The sequence below is a fragment of the Desmodus rotundus genome, chromosome 12 (assembly GCF_022682495.2).
Source record: "Desmodus rotundus isolate HL8 chromosome 12, HLdesRot8A.1, whole genome shotgun sequence".
Lineage (NCBI taxonomy): Eukaryota > Metazoa > Chordata > Mammalia > Chiroptera > Phyllostomidae > Desmodus > Desmodus rotundus.
The window spans coordinates 60381839-60405534 of record NC_071398.1 but is presented as its reverse complement, the minus strand read 5'-3'; the positions used below and the strand labels follow the sequence as shown (position 1 = coordinate 60405534).

The 23696-nt window shown below is 49.5% G+C and overlaps 1 protein-coding gene across 1 annotated transcript; it reads right to left on the bottom strand.

The window, feature by feature from the left end:
* Positions 1-7386: 7386 nt before the first annotated feature.
* SARS1 (seryl-tRNA synthetase 1) lies at positions 7387-23677 on the bottom strand. Its single transcript, XM_024570340.3, has 11 exons — positions 23424-23677; positions 19136-19206; positions 15575-15655; positions 14479-14637; positions 13398-13541; positions 11284-11439; positions 10074-10295; positions 9369-9498; positions 8948-9105; positions 8157-8286; positions 7387-7816 (listed from the first exon to the last, which is right to left on the bottom strand). Exons 1-11 carry the CDS (start codon positions 23557-23559, stop codon positions 7665-7667), a joined length of 1539 nt encoding a protein of 512 aa, XP_024426108.1. The 5' UTR covers positions 23560-23677; the 3' UTR covers positions 7387-7664.
* Between the last annotated feature and the right edge of the window lie 19 nt (positions 23678-23696).

Below are 23696 nucleotides of genomic sequence, written 5' to 3'. Positions count from 1 at the left end.
TCCTGTCTAAGGGCAGACAGGTTGGAGGATGCAAGGAGCCTCTCCCTTCATCTCCAAGCACGCTTGGCAAATAGTCCTTAATCCTCTCCACGCCCTGTCCCCAGGGGCTCAGGACAAATGCCTTCCCAGTCCACTCTCACCTGCTCAGCTATTTCAACTTCTTAAAAGCAGGAAGGAAACTTCCAAGTCTACTCTGCAGCACAGTCGCAAACTAGGGCTTGCCCTCGTGGTGTTCTCCTTGACCCCCAGGGGAAGGGCTCCTACTTCATGGAACTTTCCAGCTGTAAGGAACTTTTTGACCTTCCTCGTATGTGGGAGAAAACCAAGGTGCAGCAAGATCCTGGAGTCTGTTCGAAGGGAATTTACTACTGCACTTGACAGTAGAGGCTCTGGAAGGAAAGTTACCTGTTTGGATAGTCCCCAGCTTTCACAGGACCTCGACGCTCTTGCTGCTTCCTGAGGGACCCCAGGCATACATAGAATACAGCTTGCATAAGGCTGGCTCTCAGCTGAATGGGGTAGCATGGGAGAAGAGCTCCAGGAGCAACTGAGACAGAAAAGGCTAAAGGAATTCAGAAGAGAGAGCACTGAGGGTGGAGGAAATCCCGCTGGGCTTCCAGGGGGAGGTAAGACTTGGACTGCCTCTTGAAGAGTCAGGAACTGCATTCCTGGCAAGTGGAATTCATGGGCAAACTCACTTAACCTACAGGTTAAGGGTCTTGTCCTAGGTTACACAGCTGGTAGGTGGCAGACCTAGAATTCAAACCTAGGCAATCTAGCTGCAGAGTTCATGCTCTTCTTATGCAGTGTACTAGGAATGAATGAAATGTGAGTGTCTCCTTGGCTGAAGCCAAGATTGGAGTGGGTGTATAGTGGCCAGCACTGGAGGGGAAGACAGGGCCCCATTGGGAAGAACCAGGTGACCTCTGTCATTGGTAGAGACTTGTGGGCTAAAATTCTGGGACCAATGGCCTGCTTGGAAGGAAGGGTGTAGAGGGTGGCTGCTGATGGGAAAGATCATAGTGACCTTTGGTGGGTGGGCAGGGCACTTTCTCTGGCAGGAGAGAGAGGGGTGGGGGGAAGTCCTGGTGCCAGATCCTGTTCCTGGGCTCAGTGTTGCTTTATACCAGACACAGCGATGGGGAGCGGGGAGGAGCCCAGCCAGGTGGAGCACAAGATACTGTGGCTCTGGGACCTGAGGGGGGGGCGGGGAGGTGACCAGGAACCAGTAGCTGCAGGCAGGCTTTGCAAGCCCAGTCCACTTCCCCCACTTTTCTTTACAACTGGAGGCGGTGCTCCTTGAGGGTGGGCTGTCCCTTCTCAGCCCCACCCCACGCCATGCCTGGCGCAGAGAAGACACTCAGAATAGTGTGGATTCTTCCCCTCCCAACCAGTCTCCGCTCAACAACCAAAGTCATCTTTTTTTTTTAATTAATAAACATTTTTTAGATTAAAAAAATCCCCCCCAGTTTTTTTTGTTTTGGAAAAATTGCCAACATGGAATGATGCACACCCAGCGGCCTTCCACCTAGATCCAGTCATTGTTGACACTGTGTCCCCCTCAATTTGTGGAGAACGAAGGGGAAGGGAGGTGAAAAGGCACCTCAGCCCCCTGCCCCTCAGCGTGCAGCTTCTATGAATCAGAATCAGACCCTCTCCCACATCCCACGAGGCTCCTGCCACGCCCCAAACACACACCAGGATTTCTGGTATCATGTATTCCCCGGTCGGATTCAAATTCCTCACTGGCCCTCAAAGGACTTGGATCGCTGCTACTTTCAAACCAGGAATGGACGCATCACATTTGGTCACGTGTCACTTGCGTTTCCTCCTGCCCTCCCTCCATCTTCTCTCTCCCTCTCTGTCTCTGCCGCTTTCTTTCTTTTGACATTGGATATGGACTGTCTGAGGGGTCCAGGCCAGTTTTCTGGTCGAATGTGCCGCATCAGGATTTCTTGGGCTAAAGGACTCACAGGGTGTCCTTCAGAGAGTAATACCATAAAGTTGGAATCCAAGCATGTTGCCCCCTTCCTGAAAGCCTTGCACCGGGCTTCTCTGTTGTGTCGTGAATAAAAGCCAACTTCCTCATATTGGTCCACAAAGCCCAGTGTGAAGGGGCCCAGCCTCTTCTTACTCCCCCTTCACTCTGTTCTGGGCATCCTGGCTTCGTTCCAGCTGTGGAATTTGGCAGTCTTAAATGTTCCCTTCTTCGTGGCAGGTATAGCAATTTGTAATTACATAAAATATTTATTTGTTCATTTACGTGGTTAACATCTAGCAAGCAGTAAGGTCCAGGAACAGGGACAACATGTGTAACCTGAAATCCCAGCACCTGCGTGGTACCCGACATAGGCATTCAGTAAATATTGGTCAGACGGGTGGATGGATAGATGGATGGATGGATGGCATAGAGGAGTGACCAGGTGTTCCTCCACTCCTGGAGCCACTGTCTGGAAGGCCAGTTGGGTCTAGAAGAGGCTCCTCTGTGGAGAGCCCTGCATTCATCCACTTCAACCACAGAACTGTGTTCCCAGTGCCGGCTGCAGCCAGGAGACGTAGGCCTGCCGTCCCAGCCAAGTTACACAGATTTTCTTTGAGGCTCTTAAAAGATGGCATTGGATGCCTTAATCCAGGGATAGTTTCAACCCACAGTGCCAGCGCTGTTTGCTGGAGGTGGTTCAACAGGCCAGCATTCCATACTAAATACAGTCTGTGTAAGATTCCGCTGAGATAATTTTTGGCTCCTGAGCAGCAAACCCCGAAGCAACACCTTCAATAACTTAGTTGTTCAGTTTCCCAGAGCAGGCCAAAGGGAGAGCCATAGTAGCCATGCCCTGGGCACTGGGTGACGCCTGAGAGGGACCCACGTGACGTGCCTCCAGCTCTGGCCTCAAGGAGCAGCTAGTCCAATGTGGACGAGACAAATACACTGGCAGAGTTGTATTTATTAGTATTCCTGTGTGGGGTGGGAGGGGGGTTGGGGAAGGCTTGGGAAAGGAGGTGGCATTTGAACCCTCCAAGGGGAAGGAGGAGTTCTGCAGACAGGCAGCAGGAACAGCACAGAACAAATCCAGAGGGGGAGGTGTGTGTGCAGCCAGGTGGGCTGGTGCTCAGAGCTTGGAGTGGGGACAAGCAGAGCGGAAGGGCCTGTTTATCTGAGCTGTGGCCACAGTTGGATGGCTCTGGACTGTGGCTGAGAAGCCTGGATTTTACATGGGAAGTTGAGGGAGCCATCGGGAGCACTGTGGGGGGGGGGAGGCGGGATCACGGCTGTAGCATCTGCAGCCCCTGGCACAGTGAGTAGAGGGTGGGGGATGGCTGGTCTGCAGGAGGCGGTTGCAGCAGTTGGGGGCGGGGACAGGCTGCTGAAGGGACAGGTCTGAGTGATGAAGGTGAGACTGTGGGAGGCTGACCCCTAGGGATGAGGAGGGGGTGGCCCAGGGTGACTCCTGGGAGTTTGTTATGAGTACCTGAATAACCAGAGGAGGGTGGATCAGATAAGAAGTTAGACTTGGACTTTGGGGTTTTCCATCCTGGTGGTGGAGAGGCTCACTGTGTATTTGGGAGGGGGAGGGTCTAGAGCCCAAGAAGCGTGATTTCCTGAGATCACTGAGATCATGGATTTGGGATCAGCGGTAGAGAGCAGGCAGAAAAAGAGCAGGGAGAGGCCAGTGCCCAGGGCACCTGGCAGTTAGGGGCAGGTGCTAAACTCCTTATCTGGCCGGCTTCTCTAGCCTCCCCTTCCCCTCCCCCTCCTGCTGCACCCAGTACTCAGGCCTTCTTCCTGCTCCCTCTGTCTGGAACATTCCACCTGCCCTCTGAGCAGGTGGGGCCCCAAATGTCAAGGAGGCAGCAGAGCCTAGAAGTGTCCACTGTTTATCTTGGAGGGAAAGGAGCGAGAGTGGACCCACCTCGCCAGCAGGGGCAGGGCAGCAGGAAGGTGGCTTTAAGATGGGGGGGATGTGAGCAGGTGGGTGTGTTGAGGGGAAGGAGTGATGGAAGAGCTAGCTGAAGAACGGGGTCTCAGGTCTCAGGGACACCCGAGGGAGGGGGATGAGATCCAGTGCACAAGAAGACCAGGGCTGGCTTGGGAGAAAGAGTAGAAATAAATTTTTTTTTTCCTGAGAGAAAATGGAAGGAGGAAAGGATTGAATGCCATGCTAAATGGGTGCTAAGTTCTTTTCTTTCTTCGGGATTAAACAACCAGTCTCCCTGGAGGGTCAGACCATCTTATTTGCAATTTACACCTCCAGGAAAATCATTTTCCAGGCCATTTCTGATAGCAAGCTTGGCGGGGAAGTGGGGTGGGCAGGTTAGGCGGTGGGAGGCTCCAGTCCCACGGAGGGACCCCGACTGCTCTCCAAAATGCAGGGCTTGTCAGCCAACCAATCACAGCAGCGAAAGGGGAACTTCCCTTCCAGAAAGAGGGGCTTTCTCAGAATCAGAGCTTGCCAGGATCCCCTACCTCTGTCCGGCAGGTCCGGGTACCTAGAGGATGGACCCCGGCATGGAACAGAGTTGCCGTCTGGGTCTCCTTCTTTTCCGCAGGTCACTGGGGAGCTCAGTCCTGGGTTTCTGCAACAGGAACCTGCCTGCAGCACTCCCGCCCCCCCCCACTGTGGGGGGGGGCTCTTAAAAGGGCAATGTCAGAGGCCGAGGTGGCAGCCCCCCCCACACCCCACACCCGGGGTGGGGGGTTGCATGTTGCGCCCCTCCTTTTTTTGTGTATCTGGGAGGAGCTTTGGGGGAACCCCATGCTGGGAGGTGAGGGTGGAGGAGTAGGCAGGCCCCTCTCCTGGCGCAGGCCCTGACACGCAGCACATTTCTCTGGGGCCCATCCCAGCTCTGCCCATCAGGCTCTTCCTGGGAGTTCAGCCAGGGAGGTTTGGGGTGGGAAGAAGGAGGCTGGCTGGGGACCCCGGGTAAACCTGAAAAGCTCCAGGAAAGGAAAAGCGGACAGATCACAGGCAAAGTGCCCAGGAGTGATTTCAGGTGAGTGCAGCCGGGCTCCTGGGGCTTGCATTGGGTCTCCACACAGTTGTCCTCATTAGAATTTCTTCCTGCAAGTCTGGCCCCTTGTTGTCTGTCTCTTGGGAGAGAAGCCTGGTGCCTTCTCACTCGCCTGCAGCACCCAGACCTGCATCTTGGGCCCTGAATTCCTGGGTGTGGGAACCAAGGATTGGTGAGGGACCCAGGGCTCTGACTCACTCCGCTCAGCCTGGGGGGGTTGTTTGCTAACTGAGGTAACTTGGGCAGCTGTGGTTGGAGATGGGGCAGGTCAAGGTGCCAGGGATGAGGGCATCAGCCGTGGGCTGCGCAGGCAACTGCCAGGGTGGAGTCAAGGTTATCTGGGCCTGGTCCCAAGTGCTCAGCTTCCAGGCCGGCCAGCGATCCCTAAACGAGGCTTGCACCAGCCCATCCCTCCATTGCAGGGAGGGAAGGAGTAGGGGTTTCAGCTCACCCTGGAGAAAGGCAGGCCACACCTTTCCCAATGACTGAGTTCTTTGACAGCAAGGGCTGTGTCCCATTCTTTCTGTACTCCCTGCCATTACGGTGCCTGGCACAGGGGCAGCGCTCAGAAAACGAGTGTGTACCCACATGCTCACCAGCCGTGTTCCAGTGCACGCCCTGCAGGGAGGGACCTCAGCCAGGGTCATCCTTTCCTTCATGACCACTGGCTCTTTTTCTCCTCTGGCTTCCAGAAGAATGGGGGACAGACTTCCTACTAACAGACTTGTGGGTCCACACAGCAGCCATATGCTGAGCCTCCATGCATTCCTTTTCTCTAAGCAGGCTCCCAGGACAGTCCACACCCCGACCCAGCCGCAAGGCAGGTAAGGGAAGGTTGGCATGGAGCTGGGCTGCCAATGGCATAGGACAGGAGGCTGTCTGCGTAAAGCAGCAGGGAGTTCCAGGTGCAGCCAGCTCCAGAAAACAAGTCAGGCAAGAAGAAGGTAGTCAGCCAATGCTCCAAGTGCTGGGCCCAGGGCCCCCGCTTCTGCCCTCCTGGTGGAAGGTCCCAGGCACCAGGAGCTGAAGAGGGTCGGAGTGGGAAGCAAAGGAGGCAGATGCAGTGACCTGCGTGGCTACAGGAGGCTGCTCAAGGCCATCTCAAAGTGTCTAACTCTGAAGCCCAAGGGGTCCTCCAAGCAGAAGGGTTGTGCGGTGGCCAGTGCTCCCTGTAATCAGACAGCGGGGGCTACAGGAATGCGCATTTCTGGTCCTTTTAAGCAGGAGCAGCTTGTTCTTTTGTCCTCTGGCCTGGGCTCTGTCATCCCAGAGCTGGAGGCAGCAGTGCTACAGCAGAGGTGGGTTGGCTGAGCCTGCCTGTGGTAAGACAGCCACTGCAGTCACCCTTTTGGGTGCCCCAGTTTGGACAGTTTCCAGCAGCAAGATTAATAGGACTGGCCCCAAGTTTCCAGTGGAAAACCAAGCACGTGGCCACTTTCTGGGGTGCCAAGCTCCAGCAGGCCAGGCGAAGCTGCTGCTTAGGGGCTAAGGAAGCTGACATGACGTGAAGGCTCCTAAGCGGCAGGCCAGTTAGAATCCTCTTCTCATCCTCTCAGAGGAACACCAGCATGGGACTCCTGGCTTCCACCTGGCCATGTCTCAGCTCCCTCACCTACCCTGTGCTCTGTCCTCCACACCAAGGAAGGGGTATAATCACGTCCCCACCTTCGCTTCTGGGACTGTGACAAAGATAAAAGAGATCACCTATAGGAAGTATTTTAGGCTTCCAGGAGAGAAGCACTCAACAAGAGGGATTATTAAAGTGAAGTGTTTGGAGATGGCAGATGAAAGTCAGCAGGCAAATAAAGAGCCTAAACATCACCCCCCTCAGGGCAAGGGCGAACTGGCCACGGGGTCACGGGGCGAACTGGAGTGGGAGCTCCACAGAAGGGATGCAAATACCCCGTTGCCCCCATCCTGAGGGCTAGCTCCATCCTTCGGAGTTGCAGCAACACGTTGCTGTGTACTTGGGTCTTTCATTGGGGAATGACTGGAAAGAGAGGCAGCTGCTAGTAAGGCCCTGCCTGATGCTCTTGAATGTAGGCCCTCTTTTGGATTATAGTCTCATCTCCCCTGAGACATCACAGCCTCCCGCCCTTTCCAAAGAGCCCTTCCTGGGGAACAGAAGTGCTATGAGGTTTGTTTGTTTTTTTTAATCAACCGGACTCTAAGCTAGTCCTACTTAAATGCTTTCAAAGAGGAGCAGATTTTAAAAAAAGGATCCTGGCCCTTGTCCTACAAGCCTGTGTGTCTAAGACTCAAAGACTTTCCTCTGCCCTGGAGCCTTTACTAACTCTAGGGCTGCCTTCACCTCCCTTCCCAAAGGCTCTCTGACACACTAAATGGAACCGTCTTAGAATGAAAACCAAAAGTGAGTCCGGTTCCAGAACTGTGGGAGACAGGGTGTGAGCCCCGGGCAGAAGACTGCGGAAGAGTCCAGCCTCCCCCAGAGATGCTTTATTACGTGGTTTCATCAGTCCTCAGTGATTCGATCTGAGGCCCAAGCTAACAGATGAGAACACTGCACTGTATATGGTGGCTGGTTCGTTCCCCTTTTAGCAAAGCAGTCAGGCGTGGCGGGCGGTGAGTGGGTGCCTGGTTGCCGTGCTCATGGGCGGGCTTTGCCAGCTGACAGAACTGGGGGGAAGGAATGTTCAGGAATCGGTGACCTCCATGCCCTGCAGCTGCCGTTCCAGGGTGACATCCCTCGCTGCCTTTTTGCCGCCCTCGTGCTGCTTCTTCTGCTTCTTTGATGGCTCCTGGTCAATGGGTGCAGGCTTCACAAAGGGGATCAGCTCTTGGAGACCTGGAAGGGAAGAGCCCCTCATTTCTCAGGGGTCAGAGCCCACGGGCCGCAGGGTGGGTGCCGAAAGACAACGATGCCTTTCAACAAAAGGGCACCCTCGATGGGCACTGCTTTCATTTATTCTTTCCTTCCCCGGCCTGACTTGGAGCTGCATTTCAATAGGACACCGTGCCTATACTGGCTACTTTCTCAGTTCTGCCCCTGCAACACTCAGCACCAGGGGACAGGGGGAGTTTTGGGGACTGGGTGTGAACAAGGTGGGTCCATTGTGAAAGGGGCCTGCAATTCAGAAGTGTGAAGACGGAGAAGAGGAGGAGGATGGGCCAGGCTGGGGTCTTACCTGGCGGCATGAACTCCCTCAACTTCTCAGGCACGACAATGCCCGTCTCCGTCTGGTAGTTCTCCAGGATGGCGCAGATGGTGCGCGTCGTGGCGCACATGGTGGCGTTGAGCATATGGACAAACTCCACCTGTGAGGAGAGAGCAGGTCAACTCAGCCCTCAGCGGTCTGACCGAGGCCAGGAGCATTCACCCAGCCAGACGCCCCCACCGCAGCTAACCCACAATTGGGCTTTTTCTCAGCGTGAGCTGTTCAGTATTTACTGCCTATCAGAGAAGTCCAGAAGATTGCTCATGTCTCCATGAGTGGCAAGCTGTAGTCCCAGTACTTGGAGGAGAGCCAGGTCCTTTGAGGTAAAAAGAACACTCTGCCACAGAGGCCTCTCCCTTTAACCCCTTTCAAGCCCCTTACTTAGAAAAGCAGGGCCTGAAGATTGGGTTTGATGGGACCAGCTTACCACCCAGACCTCCCTGGGTGAGAGGAGGGAAGACATCGCCTCTGACTTGTCCTGAGTAGACAAATGGGGGTTATTCTTTATTCGGAGTTGCAGAAGACAAAGCCAAAGAGAGAAAAGTGAGAATGACTTTGTAGAAAGGAGCTAGATTTGGGTTTCTCTCTAAAAGGACTCAGTCCTGATTCAGCAGGGGCCATTTTCAGGTTCCCTTTTTTATCTAGATTGAAGAGCCCAGGTTTTCCCTGACGCTGGTCAACACATACTGCAAGGGCTGAGAAATAAGACCAATCTTCTCTGCACCGAAGGCCCTGCTGCCCGCCTCCCCAGGGCCCTCTACCTTGTCCATCATCTTCTTGGTTTGCCCGTATCGGATTCGGAGCCGGCGAGCCTGATAGTCTGTGCAGTTAGAACAGGAGACTAACTCACGGAAGGCTCCCGAGCCCGGAAACCAGGCCTCCAGGTCAAGCTTCTTACTGGCAGCATGATTCAAAGAACCTGTAAGGAAAACCCCCTAGAATTCATGAAGGAGGGATGGTATTTCAGAAGGCTAGCCCTTTAGCAAACCTGAACAATTCTTTAATTCACATCCTATCCCCAGAAGTGAAATCACACCCAGGTATTTTTATCAGTAAACACTCCCAAGTGAGAAGAGTGTGTGATATTTTAATTAATGTAGCCAATTAATTGGACTGTGAGCTATTATTTCTTTGTGTGGTATGCGTGGTTGGTTGTGGGATGCAGGAAGGGGAGGCCGATACCTGAGACGATGTTCACGATGTGGTAGGGGACCCCCAAAGACTGGTAGAAGTCCTCTGCGGTGGTGATCATCTCTTCAAACATCTCCCACGACTTGTTGTCATGCGGTGAGGAGTAGACAAACTGTTCGATCTGCAGAGAGGGAGCCAAGGGGACCGCAGCAATGGGACAGGGTGAGTCAACTAAAGGGCCAGCGTGGGAGACACTCTGGCGATGAGGACCTGTTCCTATGTCACTGGGAGCCAGGCGAGGCTGGGGCCCCCAGCAAGAGAGATGGGTGCCGCACTGGACTGGGTGTGCAACAATACACGCTTCTATAGAGAGCTTGCTGCACACATGCCGGGTACTGTTCTAGGTGCTTCTCATATTAACTAGTTAAATCCTCACAGTAGGCCTAATGAGGTGAGCACTATTACCACCCTCCTTTTACAGGCAGGAAACTGGGCACAGAGTGGTTAAGCAGCTTATCCTGGGTGACATGGCTGGCAGGTGGTGGCATTTGGACTCGGGCAGCCTGGTTCCAGAGTCTGAGCTGGGAGCCACTGCACTGCGTGCTGCTGCCCAGGCTCTTGCCCAGAAAACACAGACACAGGCAACGGGAGGAAAGACTGGAGCCAGGGCAGGCCTAAGCAACACAGGCCCTGTCTGTCCTCCAACTGCCCCGGACAGACAGAGAGAGGGGTCCTCACTCTGACTTCTCTCCTTACCTTCTCAAACTGATGGACTCGAAAGATGCCACGAGTGTCACGGCCATGGGAGCCCACCTCCTGGCGAAAGCAGGTGGACAGGCCAGCATACTTGATGGGCAAGTCCTCGGGCCGCAGCCACTCATCCCGGTGGAGAGCAGCGATGGGCTGCTCAGAGGTGGCAATCAGGTATTTCTCGTCGTAGGTGTTGTCATCGGACTTTTCACTGCCTTTGCCAATCACCTAAAGGAGGAGGGACCTTTACTAGTGAAGAGTGAGGGAGGAGGGCCTCAGCTAGGGCAGTAACCATGGGGAAGATAGGAGTGATGGGACGGGGAGAAGTTTCTTTAATCCCTGCCTGGGAGTGAGCAGGGGACACTAATGACAAGGGAGGGAATGGGTCAGTCCCAAATGGGGTCCCTAACAGAGGTCATTGAAAAGCAAATTAAAAGGAGATTAAGAATTCTGGTATTTTTAATTTAACTAATAAATAAATAAAATTTGTAAATGATGTATAACGGCCAGTGATGGCAGATGTACAATAAAACCTGAGCTGGTAGCAATATAACGTAACCCACAAATGTTTGCGGGGCATTTACTAAGGGCCAAGTCCTTTTCGCCAATGCTGGGCAAAAGGAGCCCTGGTCTGTGCTTTCTTGGTGCTTAAGGGTTAGTCTAGTAGTTATAATCCTCAGTCACTTTGGTGTCCGGTTGATTAGAACGACCTTCTGAACCTCGAGTCCAATCCTCCGGCTCTCCCTGAGATGGTCCATGGTTGACAAGGGGCTACATGCATCCCAAGCAAGTATGTGTTGCTCTATGGAAGCTTCCAGGCTGGGGTCAGGAGTGGGAGGACATGGTAAGACCAGCCACTTCCATAATTTCCTTCTGTCCAACCAGTCAATAAATGTGTTTCTTTTCTAAGCTCTTAATGTTAAAGTATGCTCATTTAGATACATCATACCGACTATCTGGGGGAAAAAACCAAACAGGCTTGAGGTCTGCACTGTCCAGTTTGGTAGCCACTGGCCACGTGTAGCTATTTAAATTAAAATAAAAGAAATAAAAATGTTACTCCCTCAGTGGCGTGCGCCGCCTTGCAGTGCGCAGCAGGCACAGACACAGCCTGTCTCCACCGTCGCAGGGAGTCCCACAGGACAGCGCTGCTCTGTGCCTGTGTGTGCAGTTGAACTTCCCAGCCTAGGAAGTCCCACTGCCCCAGGCTACTCACCTTATAAAGTTCTTCGTCAAACTGGCTGAGCTGTGCCACCTCCTGCATGACCTCCTTCCTCATGAAAAAGGGGGTGTAGATGGGAGTGTAGCCCCGACTTCCCAAGGTGCGAAGGGCATACTGGATGAGCGCCTGTTCCAGGAACACCAGGGCCCCCTGGGGGAGCAGAGACACCTCGCTGTGTGATTGGCTTCTGTCACCACCTAGTTTGGCTGCTGCAATTCACACTCAGCAGCAACTGGGCCAGAAGAATGAGACCGCCCAGGGGCACACAGGTGCACCCCAACAACCAACTCAAAAGAGTCTTACTTAACACCAGCCCCCAGCATCAAACCCAGGCAAATCGTAAAGAGAATTCTCTTTCAGATACCAAAGCAGGAGAAAAGCATTATTGGCCCCAGGTACACAGGAACATTTTCTTGTGCTAATTCCTACAGTGCTGGACTCATTCGTACAATGTTAAGTATACCCATGTATGTATGTACAGTACAGTTGGCCCTGGAACACTTAAGGGTTAGAGGCACTGACCCCCCCTGCACAGTTGAAATCCACGTATAACTTTTGACTCCCCCTAAAGTTAACTACTAATAGCCTACTGTTGACCAAAAGCCTTACAAATAACTATAGTGAAAATGTATTTTGTGTAAGTATCATATACTCAATTCCTACAGTAAAGTAAGCTAGAGAAAAGAAAAAAATTTTTTTTAAAGTGGTAAGAAAATAGCCAAGGCTGTTGTGGCTCAGTGGATTGAGTGCCAGCCTGCAAACCAAAGGGTCACAGGTTCAATTCCCAGTAGGGCACATGCCTGGGTTGCTGGCTGGGTCCCCAGTAGGGGGTGCGCGAGAGGAAACCACACATTGATATTTCTCTCCCTCTCTCCCTCCCTTCCTCTCTCTCTCTCTAAAAATAAATAACTAAAATCTTAAAAAATAATTAAAATGGTAAGAAAATAAATACATTTTAGAATCATAAGGAAAATACATTTATAGTATCTATTGGGAAAAATCCATGTATAAGGGGACCCGTACAGTTTAAACTGTAATTCCAAAATTGTTTTACCCTGTCTTTCAAGAAGCCTTCTCTGGATTCATCTGCCCTCTGTCCCAGCTAACCTGGCTTTGCTCTGCTTAGCCATTCTCAAAGCACTCTGGACCTGCTCACAACACAGCACTGTGGACAAAACGGGCCACAATCTAAACCTGACAAGCTCAGGGGAGGCCTACAGGGCGGCCGGACAAACTTGGAGACCCGAAGTAACCACACAGGATGGTCTGAACACAAAAATTCCTAACTAACCGAGAGCTTGTAAGCTTCCTTGGCAAAAGTCAATCTTTACCTTAAATAAGCGTGTCTATTGTCTTTTTGCATCAAAGACAATATATCTTTGTCGTGCCAGAGTAATCCCTTTCCCAGACCCCTCAGGGCTCACCCACCAGACCACACACCACAGGCCCCTCACTGTTGCCTCGTTCCCCCAACGCCACCTCCACATGCTGTCGATGTGAACTGCTGACTGTCATACACCCACCAACGTAAAAGTACATGGCTCTCATTTCACTCTTTTTCCATCTCAGAGATTGCCCAGCTTTGCTCTCTCCCGCCTCCCACACCCACCTCCAATGGGCTTCATGCAACCCTCCCTATGTCTCCTCCTGTAACTCGAATGTATAAAATAAGCCACAGAACTGCCACTTTTCGGAGCATTTTCTCAATCCATTGAGATTTTGCTTCCTGGCAGTCCTCAACAGTTTGGTTCAAATAAACTCATAAAAATTCTCTACAGGTTTGGACGTTTCTTATGTTAACAGCATTTGCCCTGGTGGCTTTGACTCTGTTACTTGTCTAATTACACTCAGCTCCTCAACTGAGAGACTGTTCTGATTCAGTCAGCACAGCATATATTCGTTCCACAGCATCACTAGTGGCTTTTGTTCTGGGGACTCCTGATCAGCACTCTCCTGCCTTAGAGAGAGAATTGCATCTCATTGCCAGTAAGTCTATAGTAGAAAGGTGAGCATAAGTGTGGATTTGTGGGACTCTGTGCTTTCTGCCTTAAAAAAAAAAAAAACACAACTTCTTTATAATCCCATCCCCACTGGTTCCCGACTCTTACCTTCAGGAAGTACCCTCGACTCCCGGCCACCACGGTGCCTTTTTCACCTTCAAAGCCATCGACCATCACCACTAGGTCCACGTGAGAGTACTTCTTCCTGACTGTACAATCACCCCATATCCTCTCTACTTTGTTGTCTGCGTCCTAAGGAAACAAGGCCAGGAGAGAAAGATACACGGCCTCTGAATCTGCAACCTCCGTCCTTCCAAACCCTGCTCTAAAACAACCTGGAGCTTTGTGAAGCTGTGGTTTAACCCAATTGTGAGGTTTTGGACATCATGTACAGAGACTAGAGGAGGGAATTTGCTAGAGAATCTGTGCTCGATAGAGACATAATCATTTTTAGATTCCTAGAAGCAATTCTAGCCATGAAACCGAAATCATGATTTTCCAAACGGTCTACCACGTTTTGTTTTGCTTTTTTACCCTTTTAAATGTCCTGCACAAGGACACCACTACCCTGGACAATCAGCATTGCTTGGGGTGCAGAGGAGAATGTTGATTTTTTTTTTTCCAGGCTCTCATTGGTCCCCGGGCCACATGAGGGCGGGCTCAGGGCCCTGACCTCCCAGAGTCTGCCACCCCAGCCTGCAGGGAGTTGAACATTCTGTTCACCAGGGAATGAATGAGAGAGTCACAGATGGGCCCCACTCTGGCTGGGGTGTCAGGGAACAAAGGCTGGGCTCACAGCAGCTTTGTGCTGGGGAAGCTCCCACTCAGCAGGAAACTTTTGTCATGTAGATTCTCCTTCAACCTGCGGCTTCTCAGCAGGGTGTGGGTGAGGGGTGAGGCTGATTTAGCAGATCCCTCCCACGAGACTCCCTGCTACCATGGGCAACAGTGGAGGACAGCAGCCCAATTTAGAAGAGACTTCTGTGCCAGGAGTCTCCTACCTGCAGTCTCTGCCACTTCCCAATCAGGCAACGATCTGAGGCTTTCAGTTCTCAGTTGGTGGGCAGAGTGAATACGCAAACAGCCTGCTTCTGGCATAAGGCCCATTACAGAGTGTCAGCGGTTCCTTGTCCTCGGTCCCACAGAGGAGTGATACTGGGCAGCCGCCCGCCATGGCACCTGCGCCTACCTCATCGTTACTGATGGGCACAGAGGGATGCAGGAGGTTCCCGATCTCTCGGAGGTTCTCGAACCGCTCCGCCTCGAGCTTTACCCGCTCGGCATCACACTTCAGGATGGCTTCATCGATGAGGAGTCGGAGTTTTTTGATCTGTGACACTTTCAGGTTCTGTAGATGAACAGGCCACAGCGAGTCAAGGGCGGAGTAGGAACAAGATCCTGTCTCCCTAACCCTATTGTGGGCTGATGACAGCCCCTGTGTGGCCTTTTAAAAACTGACAATGAAGGCTTTTAAAGAACCGAGGTTTATTTCACACAGGGATCTGCACATTCCTGCCAGTACAAACCCACTGGCATTTCCTTCCGGGGGGCCGAAGGCAGAGATGGATCGATTCTGGCCACTCTCCTTGTTCCTATATATCTCAGGAGTTTTAATATGTAGCTCTTTTCAGAGACCTTTCTTCCTGATTAAACCAATTTAGCACTCTATTATGTACTTCACTTAACTGTTCTCTAGGAAGATTATACACTTACTAGGAGCAAGAGACTTTGTTTCAAGCTAATGTCTTATACCTATTGCAGGTGTTTCAAACTATACTCCGATTTCTTGGGGGGCAGGGAGCCCGTAGCAGGTAGGGCTGGATGGGAAGAGCGCCCCCAACCTAGCCCTTCAAGTACAGCAACTCTGCCTTTTGTGCTATGCTCTTGCTATGTTCTTGTGTTATGGGTTTTAAGAAAGGGCTCGGTAACTAAAAACTTGGAAATTACTGTGCTATGCCCATTATATAGTAAATATTTACTGAATTGCAGTAAATTGAAAATTTCGACTTTGTGAAAATAGAATGATGTAAACTAAACTAAACATAGTTCAGCTCCTTTTTTCTCTTCACGCCAGCCTTGGCCTTTCCACTCCATCTGTCTCCATCTGTGCTCTCTCATAAGCAGAGCACAGAGGGTATAACAAGAGTAACAGGGACATGTCCCAGCTGCGGAAATTCAAAGACGCCACAGTGCTATGTGGAGCAGAGTGTCAGCATTTACTTGTCTAGGACGAAAGTTAAGAAAAAAGAACAGAAATCTCAGCCTAGAAAAGGACAATAACGTACAGCTAATGTGTCTGAGGTGATGTCCTCAAGATTCAGTATGTTCTCTGGAACGGACTCATCATCGCCCACTGGCTCTTTCTTCTGCAGGAAAACACACAAACACCACCATTAAATACACAAATAATTTCTGACATCGTTTTCTAGGTACACACTAAATGTCATATATACTGATCACAGAACTTGCTACATAACTGTCCCTAAGACAGGCAGCGCATGGGAGAAACATTGGTAAATCAGAAGCGAGAAGTTAAAGTTTCAAGGCTCTGTTCTGCCACTTTCTAGCTTTCTGATCCTGGGCAGACTGATGAACCCATCAGGGTCGGAGGGCCAGCCTCATCGGGAGTGTGAGAAGCAGAAGGTCTGCCCTGGCCCTAGACGAGGTATGGGCACTGAGGGTGCGTGAGAACACTTGTGTGCTGGGTGCTCAGGGGCCAGGGCTGCGGCAGATGCCTGGGTGTGAGCCTGCGAATCCCCATCTACCTGCTAAGCCAGTCCCGGCGCTGAGGCTAAAAGCAGAAAAATGGATGGGATGATGGGATATTTGGGAGGCAAGGAAAACAAATTTTTGAGGGAAAACATCACCAAATCTGAAACTAAATATACGGCAGTGAATGCAAGTTGGAAAAACAGCAGAGATGTACCCAGAGCTCAACTTTTTCTCCCTCCAGTTTCTCACTTCACCCTTTTTTAAAAAAAGATTTTACTTATTTACTTTCGAGAGGGGAAGGGAAGGAGAAAGAGAGGGAGAGAAATATCCATGTGGGGTTGCCTCTCGCATGGCTCCTACTGGGGACCTGGCCCAAAACCCAGACATGTGCCCCAGATCAGGAATCAAACCAGCGACCCTTTGATTCACAGGCTGGCACTCAATCCACTGAGCCACACCAGCTAGGGCTCACCTCATCCTTCTTTATGATATTCTGCCAAATCATCATTCTAATCCTTGCCCAAAGCCATGGGGAAGATAATTTTCAGAGTCAAATTCTTCTTAAATTAAATTATCAAAGGCCATTATAACAAGACATATACAAGACCTCAGCAAAACTTGTATAAAAACAACTTGAGATTTAGGATCTGCTTTGCAAGTATAAGTAAAATGTGTAGAAATTATATTCAATGTCCTAAAGATTTAAAAAATTCCATACATACAATAACAGGCACTTATGTTTATACAACCTCATATCCTACTGCACAAAACTGTATTATGAGAAAGGATAAAACCTTCTAAGGGTAAAAGTGTAGAAATCCTTTAGACTCATTACACATTCTCACCCACCTAAGTGAGAAGTCAGGATTCCAATCATAATCCAGCTCACACCCTACAGTGACTCAAGTAAAATCATCTCAAAAGGTTGGGAAAGTCTGAAAATATCAGAACGAGTCTTGATAAGAACAAGTATAGACTACTCAGGTAGGAAAAAAATGGCCTAAATCTCCATATCTGGTAACTGAGGCTCCCTTACTATCTACTAATCCCTCAGGGCAGCAAATTCAAGTTCTGAGTTCAAGTTTTGACTCTGCACTAATGTGATTTTAGGCAAGCTGCTTAATTTCCTCAGCCTATTCCCTTGCCCTCTGAATAAGGCTGATAATTATACTACCTACACTCTAGGTTTATAGCAAAGATCAAAACCAAAATGAGATGTATATAAAAGGACTTTTAGTATTTTCAAGAGCGAGACGTAATTGAACCCTAGCTGGTGTGGCTCAGTGGATTAAGCACGGGCCTGTGAACCAAAGGGTCACCAGTTTGATTCCCAGTCACGGCACACAACTGGGGTGCGGGCCAGGTCCCCAGTAGGGGGTACTTGGGAGGCAGCCACACATTGACGTTTCTCTTTTTCTTTCTCTCTTCCATCCCCCCCCCAAAATAAATAAATAAAATCTTAAAAAAAAAAAAAAAAAGAGCTATGTGAACTATGTAAGTGAAAGCTAGCACCACTCCAATGCACAGCAAAGGAGAACACTCCTTACAGGGTTAGCAGTAAAGGGATCCAAGAATGTGACCATAAATGAAAACACTCCCGTTTTCTTGTTATGAAAAACGCCTGGCTGGTGTGGCTAAGTGGATTCAGTGCCAGCCTGGGAACCAAAGGGTCACTGGTTTGAGTCCCAGTCAGGGCATGTGCCTGGGTTGCAGCCAGATCCCCAGTAGGGGGAGCGCGAGAGGCAGCCGTACACTGATGTTTCTCTCCCTATCTTTCTCCCTTCCTTCTCCTCTCTCTAAGAATAAATAAAATCCTAAAAAAAGAAACACCTGGCTGTCACTACCGGTACCTGTCTATGTGCTTCACAGAACACACAGACAGGCAGGAGTACACATGGCAATTAACATGATGGTGGGGGCCTCTGGCATGCAAATGATTAAGTATCATGGCTCCCATAGGGAAACAAAGTACGATTATATCAATTTCTACAGCCAGTCACAAGCTGAAGGCGGAACAAAATACCGTGGAAAGGAGAAGGACTGTTAGGAAGTGTATGTTGCTAGAATCCCAGGGGAATCTTTGTTGTGTTCTTTACTGGTTCAGGTTCCTCATTTTTAATTTTTTTGGTTTAGCTTAGAGACTTGCAACTTAAGAATGAGAAAGACGATAGGGTCTAAAAGGATATTTTTGAAGAAATATTTAAAACAATATACTATACTGGATTCCAACAGAAGCCCAAACTGAAACTTAACGTTCTTCAAGCATGGAGGGATGTTTTTGGATGCAGGCCATCCATTGTTACTCCCAATTGCTGATATTTTTTGCGCACAATGTTCTAGGCATTATGCCAGGTCCTCTACATTTAAAAAACATTTCATTCTCACAACTCTGCTCTATAGGTGAAGGTTACTATTGTCATCTCAGATGAAAAAACGGAGGCTCAGAAGTTAACTTGCCTCAAGTCATGCAGCCAGCAGCCCAGGCCCTGGAGCCCCGGTCTGTGCTCCATAACAGAGCTTGATGGCACTGAACAAAGAACCTGAAGTCTGCCCTAAGAAATTCTGTAGTTGAACTCAAGAAATAACTGAAAAAGATTCCTGGCGGAATTTGTATTCCCTTTATAAACACGGAATAAACAACGAGTGACTAGTGTGGCGAGTATCTCGCCATGCTGAAGACTCCATGTTGAAAGTCAACAAACTCCTGTATTGAAACCTAGCCCCCACTGTGATGGTACCTCATGAGAGGCCCCAGAGAGTTAGCTCCCTGGCTCCTTCTGCCCTGGGAGGACACAGCAAGGAGGCTCTGAACCACAAGGGGGGCCCTCACCAGCCACCAAGTCCGCCTGTGCCTAGATCACGGACTTCCCAGCCTCCAGACCTGTGAGAAATAAGTTTCTGTTGTTTGGCAGTCACCCAGTCTTAGCAGCCAAACGGACTAAGACATCTGAATCCAGGAGATGAGCTCACCCCTTGGTCCCCTCCCTGCCTTCCTTTCTTTGTAAAGTAATTCCCCCACTTTGATAAGAAATTCAGTTCCCCGTAGAATTAGACACTATATTAGAAATTAAGTATTAACTAAGAATAAGCTGAAATACCTCTGCTGAAGCTGTCAAGGCTGTTAATTCTCTTACCTTCATTTTCTCTCCAATTGTCTTGCTGCATAGGTTCTTGAGCTTGTTCAAGTTGTCTGCCCGAAATCTGCCTGCAGAATAAAGAACCCAAGGCTATTCCAAAGGTGAGCGTACAACTAAGGTTCCCCTGTCTGCTAATCATGGCTCCTTAGGACTGACCTCAGCCCAAGGCCAGAGTGTGGGCAGAGCTACGGGATCTGCTCATGAAGTTGTGAAATCTTACAGCTTTACAGCCCCAAATTTGGTTACCTGCTGGTGACTACACTGTGGTTTCCCAGCTTTTGGTAACAAGGAAAAGGCCTGAGACTGAAATTGAAAATTGTCACACCCTGATGATACTGCCATAGAGTAACCCATCTGAGAAATCAGGAGCGTAATCAAGTAACTATAACCTGCTCAATTCTCTTAATATGTGGTGTGCAGTGGAATCTTGAAAGAGGGCAGTCATCCTTCTGGTCCCATGGCCTTGGCTGCTCCACCTCTATGCTAGAGATGGTTAACGCTATTCCCTTTGCTTTGACACAATGCTCATCTGGCAGCCTTCAGATTAATGTACTTTTTTTTTTTTTTTATATTTTGGTTTCTTTTGGGGAAGACAGTGTACTTAATCAGCCTACACAGATATTCTGACCCAAATTAACATATTGGTACGTCTTGTGGTTAATTAGTCTGACTCTTGATTCTAAGCTTTAGGAGGAATATGGTAAAAATCAAGCTTTCAACAGGGGAAATGATGACTAGAAAGGAGATAACATCTAGACATAGCTACTGTTAAAGGCTTTGCCAACCTTTCACTAAATTTCAACTAAATTTTCAACAAAGTGATAAACTACCTTCCCATTCGCTTAATCCCATTGATTGCAGAGATGAGAACAGACTAGTGTTGCCATGGATTAGATGGGGGAGGGAAAGGGAATGAACCACAAAGGGAGAGCAAGAGGGATGGATCTCTGTGGTGGTGGACCACACATCTACGTGTGATAAAATCGTGTACAATTATCACACACACACACACACACACACACACACACACAGGGTGAGGCAAAAGTAGATTTACTTCTGTTCATATGGAAAAACAATACAATAACTAATAAACAATAATATAAGAATACATTGTGGCCCTGGCTGCTATGGCTCAGTGGGTTGAGCTCTGGACTGAGAACTGAAAGGTCACAGGTTCGATTCCCAATCAGGGCACATGCCTGGGTTGTGGGCAAGGTCCCCAGTTATGGGATGTGAGAGACAACAAATCGGTTTCTCTCCCTTTCTTTCTCCCTCCGTTCCCCATAAATAAATAAATAAATAAAAGAAGAGGCAATGGTTATGGACGTGTGAGAGAATGTACATGTTGAATAATAAGGCTACAACAAACAGCACGGGGCATATGTGGGAGAGTGGCAGAAGACCAGGCTAGGAAGGAATGTGGGACTTTATAACCTGTGTTAAGAAATTTGGATTTTTATGCTTTAGGGCTACCCTGCCCAACATGGTAGCCACTGGCCACATGAGGCTATTGAGCATCTGAAATACGGCTAGCCCGAACTGAAACGTACTGCAAGTGTAAAAATACACACCAGATTTTGAAGACCTGCAAGAAAGCAAAACAACGTAAAATACCTCAATGATTTTTATATGGCTTACATGTTAAAAACATAATTTTTAGACATAGGGGTTAAATAAAATATATTCCTAAAGTGAATTTCATCTGGTTTTCTTTATGTTTTTTAAGTGGCTACAGAAAATTCATAATTATACCTGTGGCTCACATTGTATTTCTATCAGACAGATTTAAGCCACTACAAGACTTAAGCCTGGGAGCAAAGTGATTGGATTTGCATTCCAAACAGATCACATGTCCTGGGTGTGGCCCAGGCCTGGGGGGACACTGGGTGAAACCGAAAGCGGTTAGACAGTTTCCGTTTTCTAAGGACAAGGGCCTGGCTGATGGCACATGCAGTAAAGGTCAGGAGGACCTAACAACTTTGATTTATAGCACAGAGAAATCTCGTTCGGAATAGCACTTTTGCGGGGAGGATAGGATTCTGGTAGTTAGCAGGTTCAAGATGGGTGGAAATCTGGGGCTTTGGAAGTAGTTGAGACAAAGGCTTATCGTGTGCCCAAATGTGTCCTCAGCATACTACTCTGAATTAAAAGACATCACAGTTCAAATCCTTGGAGTTAGGAGAGCCATCGTCAGCAGTGGTGCCAGGACTTCATGTTTGTCAGACTCCTTTGAGAGCCCTAATGGCACCTTGGGGGTCTACAGGCAAGTAGGTACACTGGTAATGGGGGGCCTTGTGAGACTCTCTGTGTCCTCAGTCGGGGAACACAATGATCCTCACCTGAGGACACGTTTTTATTGCTTTTTGGCAAGAGAGGAAGGGAAAAAGAGAGAAAAACATCCATCTGAGAGAGACATCAATCAGGGCCCTCCCGTGTGTCTCGACTGGGGATCGAATATGCAGCTTAGGTGTGTGCCCTGACCACGGATCAAACCTGCAACCTTTTGGTGTACTGGACGACGCTCCAACCAATGGAGCCACCCGGCCAGGGCAGGAGGAGTTCTTAATGTGGATCATCGGGGTTACAAGTCCTTGTTGCAGCCAATGACAGGGGAACCCCAACCTTCTATACGAGCTTCGGATCTCGGAGAACTTAGATACAAGATCTGTCAGTGTCCTACCCAGGCAGCCAGTGACTTGAGAAAAATCACTAACTCCCTTTGACTGCAAAGAGAATATTGGTAAGAAATGTCAAGTAAAAAAGAATCAAATCGATAGATGTGTTGAAAATAAATGAAATAAATGGCTTTTCATCCAGAAGGGCAAAGTGCCCTGGACACAGAAGATATTCATGAATTCAAAAAAACCTTTGTCAAGCCCTTACCAAGGAGCAGGAGCAGTGCCAGGTGCTGGGATTAAATGTATATACGTGAACATGTATATCCTGATGTATATGTATACCCTAGGTACTGGGACATACAGATGCATAAAACACAGCCGTGTCCCTGAAGAACTCATCCCCTCACCATATACCCATTCATTAGAAAAGGAATGAAACTCCCTGTAGATGTATACGTGTATATTACACACAAGAGATGAGCTAACACATTCAGTCACTTACTGCTGAACAGTGGGTAACCAGATACAAAAATCTGATACTTCTGATTCAGTAAAAACAGTGTCCAGTCTGGGTTTTTTCCTTCCAATTAATTTAATTTCATTGCAACTCAAAACTTCAGACGCAGGTGGTGGGATCTCAGTCACAAACTACCATGTAGCATGACTGAGACATGTGGAGTCAGCAGACAACCTGAGTTAAACAAATACTCTCTTTGGTACCCAATACCCTTATAAACTTAGGAAAATCAATGTTCCTAAAGACACCACACTTTTGGGCAGTGACTGTCTTTGCAGTGTGCTGTCATAAACTTGGCTTTCAGCTGGTTGCAGGTTTATTGCATCAGACAAAATTAATCACACGCCCTTGACAGCATCCGGCCAATCGGTGACTGCTTTGTTCATCTAGGCAGAGGGTTGAATGGCTTTATTTTCAGTTCCAGGTTTTAGCCAAACTCTGCCAATGTCTTTTCCGGAAAAATCCCCTAAATCACAATTACACAGCCTCAATAATTACAAGCTTTTCCTTGCCTTGCCGCACCCCGTGCCCCATGTGTGACCTACCACGGAAAATGCTTTTCTAGATTTTTAAAGGTATGATCACAGATCAGGGGAATAGCTTTCCCCAAAGCCCCGGGATCACTGCTAATAGGCAGGGGCGTCCTCCAAAGACCCCAAATACTTCTAGTGTGTATGGAGTGAACCTATTACACTGCAGATGTGACTCAGGCTGGAGCCTTTGATCCTATCGAAATAGGAGACCACTGTGGCCTTGCTGAAGATGAGAAAAAGACCCGAGGCGACCAAAGATAATTGTTAGGAAAGGGCAACCCGCCCCTCAAACCTCCGCCCTTCGTTTCTTCTGGCTACCCTTGCGGTGGGAGAAGCTGTGACAGCTCTTGATGCGCATGCGCCATGCTCCTTTCCCAGACTCGACCAGAGATCCGCACTGAGCGCGCGCGGAAGGAAGCTCCCGCCCCGCCGGCAGAAGAGAAGGGATGGTCCTGGCTCCCGGAGCGTTTCGGGGGATAGGGAAAGCTTCAGAGCCACCGCAGCCTGTAAGGGGGGCCTAACGAAGGGCAGAAGCTGTGACCTCGGGATTGGTAACGAGATCCGAGAGCTGAAGTTGGGAGTAGGATCGGGGACAGCCCGCGCATCCCAGTACTCACATCTCCGCCACTCGCCGTCTGCCTTCACCAGCTGATCCACTAGTCCTGGGTCCTTAAAGCGCTTCTTTTGCGTCTCTCGGATGAGGTCCGGGTCCCCTCCTTTATCCACCCGAAACAAATCCAGATCCAGTACCATTTTTCCTTCTCCCGGGTCAACACTAAAAGAAACGAGGATCGTAGCAACGCAATCAGCCCGTGACCGACGCACTGTGCCGGCGCACGGACCCGTCCCTCCCCGCGCAGGCGCAGCGGGAGCGCGCGTGCTCCGCCTCT

What these genes read in the sequence shown, in the direction of transcription:
- SARS1 (XM_024570340.3), bottom strand. Translation starts at nt 23,559, where the DNA reads ATGGTACTGGATCTGGATTTGTTTCGGGTGGATAAAGGAGGGGACCCG. An exon ending in TCACCTCAGACACATTAGCT is followed by an intron (nt 14,638 to 15,574) that starts GTACGTTATTGT and finishes GTTCATCTACAG; the next exon opens with AACCTGAAAGTGTCACAGAT. An exon ending in GAGGGAGTTCATGCCGCCAG is followed by an intron (nt 7,817 to 8,156) that starts GTAAGACCCCAG and finishes CTTCCCTTCCAG; the next exon opens with GTCTCCAAGAGCTGATCCCC.